The 4,472-nt window shown below is 53.7% G+C and overlaps 1 protein-coding gene across 1 annotated transcript in view; it reads right to left on the minus strand.

The window, feature by feature from the left end:
• The window catches only part of CUNH20orf96 (chromosome unknown C20orf96 homolog), a gene marked incomplete at its 5' end in the record, with an annotated part of 7,245 nt that overhangs the window by 1,815 nt on the left and 958 nt on the right, over positions 1-4,472 (minus strand). The window contains 6 exons of the mRNA XM_010173738.2: positions 992-1,110; positions 1,379-1,462; positions 2,312-2,413; positions 2,540-2,700; positions 3,404-3,503; positions 3,966-4,124. Of these exons, the coding sequence (XP_010172040.2) occupies positions 992-1,110; positions 1,379-1,462; positions 2,312-2,413; positions 2,540-2,700; positions 3,404-3,503; positions 3,966-4,124 (725 nt within the window). The remainder of the gene's footprint in view (positions 1-991; positions 1,111-1,378; positions 1,463-2,311; positions 2,414-2,539; positions 2,701-3,403; positions 3,504-3,965; positions 4,125-4,472) is intronic.

Raw genomic sequence — 4,472 nt, forward strand, 5'->3', positions numbered from 1 at the left:
GCCTCTGTGCCAAGGACAGTTTGTGTGGGCAGCTGCTGTGAATAAACGTGCGTGTGCACGCTGCTCTGTGGGCTTTGGGCTGCAGCACCCGCGAGATTTAAACACATTTGACCCATTTTTTTCCTCAGGTTTGCACAGGGGACAGCACAGAAAAGCCAAAGCACCTCGGCAGCTCTAAGTCATTTGTGATTTTTGTGATTTGTCCTGTCCTGGGTAGGACCTCACTGCCATGGGAGGGGCAGAGTTACACCTTCAGCCTGCTGTGGGTGTGGTGGGAGAGCTTGTCACAGGTGCTGCTGGCATGCTTCAGAATCCCAGAACAGCCTGGACTGGAAAAGCTCTTTAAGCTCATCGAGTCCAACCATGAACCCAACACTGACCAGTCCCCTATGACTAACCCATGTCCCTCAGCACTGTGTCTACACGACTCTTCAATCCCTCCAGGGATGGGGACTCCACCACTGCCCTGGGCAACCCCTTCCAATGCCTCAGAACCCTTTCAGCAAAGAAATTCTTCCTCACATCCCATCTCAACTGCCCTGGCCACAACTGGAGCCCATTTCCTCTTGTCCTGTCCCTTGGTCCTTGGTTGAACAGACCCACCCCCACCTCTCTCCACCCTCCTCCAAGGGAGTTGCAGTCTCTGGCCACTCCTCCCCAAAAGTCAGCCTACAGACCTGGCCTGTCTGGGTCTGTCCCTGGAGAGGAGAGCCCGATATTCCTGTGATCCAGCTGGCAAGGCCTTCTCCCCATCAACACCAAGGGAGGATTCACCTGACGTTGTGTGGGCAGTTCCTGGCTGCTCTTAGGCAAGACCATGAGACCCTGCAGTCGTCTTCCCAAGCAGAACCCAAGGTAAGTGAGTTGACACCGTGGGCTGGGTGCAGGTTTAACAGTGACGATGGGGTAAGGTTATTCGCACCCAGAGCCACAGACTCAGCAGCTCAAGGCCCCAGAGGAGGGGCTGTGCCTACCCACTGACCAGCCTTACTTCGGTCTGTGGAGAAAGACGTCAGCAAAGATCAGCTCTCTTGGGTTTCTTGTACTCTGGCGGAGTGTCTGGATGCTTCTCTTCAGCTCACCAATCTCCTCTTCCAGGTCCTTAATAATCTGAATGAATGACATTTCTAAGAGTTTGTCACTTTGCAAGAGAAGCAGGAATTAAAGTTTTAGAGCTTTTGTGAAGAGCAGAGCCAGAAAACATCCCTCGTGCAAGTACGTTCCTAACGAGCTTCCTGAAATACCTGCTCGTCCTCGGGGTGTCTGACTCCAGTGGGCACGGAAGGGAACGTACCCCACTGAGGGGGTACCCCAAATCCTCACCAAGGGCCAGGGCTGAGGGTGGCTGGCTCTGCTGGTCCCTCCCCAGCCTGCTCACCTCCCTCTGCCTCAGGATTTCACGTCGCAGGACATGATTGTTTATAACCATCTGCTTCAGGCCATCCTGGTGCAGCAACATCTCCTGTGTGGGTGGAAAGAAGAAAAGCAGCTGAAGAAACTCCACAGTAACCACCAGCACGACGCTGCCAGTGCCAGGTGCCAACGCTGGCCGTGTCCAGATGCGTCACTCTCCAAAGAAATACTTTCTGCTCAAATAAGATTTAGGTTCCAGCTCTAGAAAGAGATCACGTTGTGCTGATTGTGGAACAAGACTGAGGAACTTCAGAGATCCAGTTCAGTTTGCCAGGGAAAGCTTATTAATATTGCTTAATATTCACCTGCAAAAGGGCACAGCAGTTCTACATCAGAGCAGGCTATAAACGGAGCCAGTAATTAATATTTGCTTAGTGCCCTCAAGCTGTTAACCCAGGGACAGTGCTGAGCACATCGTGTGGGCAGGAACCGTGCAACAGGAGTTCCTCCTGTTTTGGGAAGAACAGCAGCAGTCCCTGCTCTGTAGTGCTGAACAGTTTAATTTCCTCATGAGCTGATTACAAACCCGGCTGCCACGGCGCTGTCACAGCAAATCAGCGGGGCAGCTACCTCAACAATGGCAGGAATCAAGGACTGCAAACGCAGGGTGAACGTTGGATCACAGAGCACTCACCTCCACCAGCAAACCCCCAGGAGCCTGAGGATACTTCAACACATCAGACCACAGCAGCAGCTCCAAAGCGCTTCTCAGATACCCTCCCAGCCTGACCAGCACCTCCAGTACAGCACCAGGAGGGGAGCAGCGATGCTCTGGTGCTCTTTGGGTGCTGGCTGCACCCTGGTATTGCTAACGGGCAAAGTGGGGCAGCTCCTGCCTTGTCTCCCAGCTCCCAGCAACTCATTTCCCTTGCTGGGGCGTCACACAAACTCCACGAACCTCCAGGACTTTCTGTAACAGCGCCTCTTGTTCCACCCGTGTCTTCTCCTCCAGCTCCTCCAAGACAGCCTTCCCCATGTCTTCTGCCTTGTCTCTCTCCTCCTGAGAAGGGCAGGAAGCAGTGCACAGAAACAACAGGAGCGTTAGGCAAGACAGCTATTGCACTCCCTCCTCCCCTGCCCTCTCCTTCCTCCCTGGCAAGGCTGCAGGGAGAAGAGGTCTCAGCACCTGCTGCTGCTCCTTCAGGTTCTGGATGCTGCGCTGCAGAAGGTCTATCTGGGCAGCTTGTTCCAGATATTGCCCGTCGTTGATGTAGGTTTGCAGGACACTGAGCTCATCCTGGAGAACTTGTACCTTTGATGTGACTTCATCCAGCTGCTGCTGTAGCTCTGGTTGAAAGTCAAAACAGAAAATCTCAACCCAAGGGGTTCCAGAGCTTCACAGCATCCCAGAATGGCCTGGACTGGAAAAGCCCTTTAAGCTCATCGAGTCCAACCATGAACCCAACACTGACCAGTCCCCGACTAACCCATGTCCCTCAGCACTGTGTCTACACGACTCTTCAATCCCTCCAGGGATGGGGACTCCACCACTGCCCTGGGCAACCCCTTCCAATGCCTCAGAACCCTTTCTGCAAAGAAATTCTTCCTCACATCCCATCTCAACTGCCCTGGCCACAACTGGAGCCCATTTCCTCTTGTCCTGTCCCTTGGTCCTTGGCAGAAGAGTTAAGGAGTCCTGCATTAGCCTGAGCTTTTCTCTCTACAGAGATTACACACCCCGTGGGATGTGGGAACAGTCACCCCGAGTCAGGCCACATGGACCAGATCCTGCCCCAGGGAGATGTGCAAACAGCTGCCAAGGAGACGATTTCTCTGACCCCCCCAGCGGCGGCTGCTGCGTGTCATGGGGCTCCCTCCCCCCTGACAGGCTGACGGGAACATCAGCCCCGCAAAGCCAACGGGATTCATTATCATAAATGGAATTGTTTGACATTTATAACATCAACACAGTGTCTCTAACCTAACGAGATGGAAAGCAAAGGTAACACGGTTGTGCAGACTGCATGTGACAGAAATGTGAGCAACTCACTTCCCAGATTCTTTTCCCTTGTTTTTTCCAGTTCCTGGAGCTCTGCCCTTGCTGCATCCAGCTGGTTCTGATTGAAGATCTGCAGCATTGCCTCTGTTCTCTGCACAGGGAGAAACCGTCACTGCTCATTCCACAGAGCTCTGCAACGCCCCCTGCACCATCCCTGACCTTCCTCTCACGTGCTGTTGCATTAGCAGCACAGAGGAATCTGTCACCGTGGCTGGTGCCAGCTTGGGCACAGGAGATGCTCTGGGGAGCAAAGTGGAGCTTCAGGAGCCAGCTGGAGCCATCGTGGAGGGATGGATTTGGGCTGTTACAAGGGTGACTACTGTTGTTTGGGACAGTTACAGTCAGGGTGTTCTCAGGGCTTTAAAACATGGGCACAAAACAAGAGCATCTCACAGGATCAGAGAGCTCTCCCAGGACTGGGGACGCTCCAGTCACACTCGGTGGGTGCAGTGGAAGGGACTGGGCAGTGCCTGACCCTTCTCCAGAACTAACCTGTAATGGGCAGTTCTGCATTCCACTGGTTTGGGTCTGTTGGCCAACCCTAAAAACTCACCTGAAATACTTCATGCTGCTGCAGCAGGTCCCTGGCTTCCTTGGCAGTGCTGTCATCAGTGTGCTGGATGTCCTCCATCAGCCGGCGGTTGGTCTCTGCCAGGTGGGCACTGTGCTGCTTCAGCTTCTCAATGGCATTTTTCTTCAGATTGTTCAGGTGCTGCCGGAATTTGTGGATTCAAGTTGTGGGTTCCACCTGTCTCAAGTTTTCTTACCATCATCTGCCACCCCTGGGACATTCCTGTCCCATGGTAACAGCAGCCTCGCTGCTGAGGCACCCCGACTTCCCCACACAGCACACCCCGACTCCCACGTCCCTCACTGCGGGATCACCATCTCCTTCATAACCAGCTTTCACCTCCTGGAAAGCTGTGGTCACGTCCTCCACCTCAACCTGCTCTTTGCCAGACTGAGAGAATGTGATCCTGACAGTCACAGAATCACAGGATGTTGGGGATTGGAAGGGATCTCAAAAGATCATCCAGTCCAATCCCCCTGCCAGAGCAGG

This window comes from Antrostomus carolinensis, unplaced genomic scaffold (genome assembly GCF_000700745.2).
Source record: "Antrostomus carolinensis isolate BGI_N321 unplaced genomic scaffold, ASM70074v2 scaffold32878, whole genome shotgun sequence".
Classification (NCBI taxonomy): Eukaryota; Metazoa; Chordata; class Aves; order Caprimulgiformes; family Caprimulgidae; genus Antrostomus; species Antrostomus carolinensis.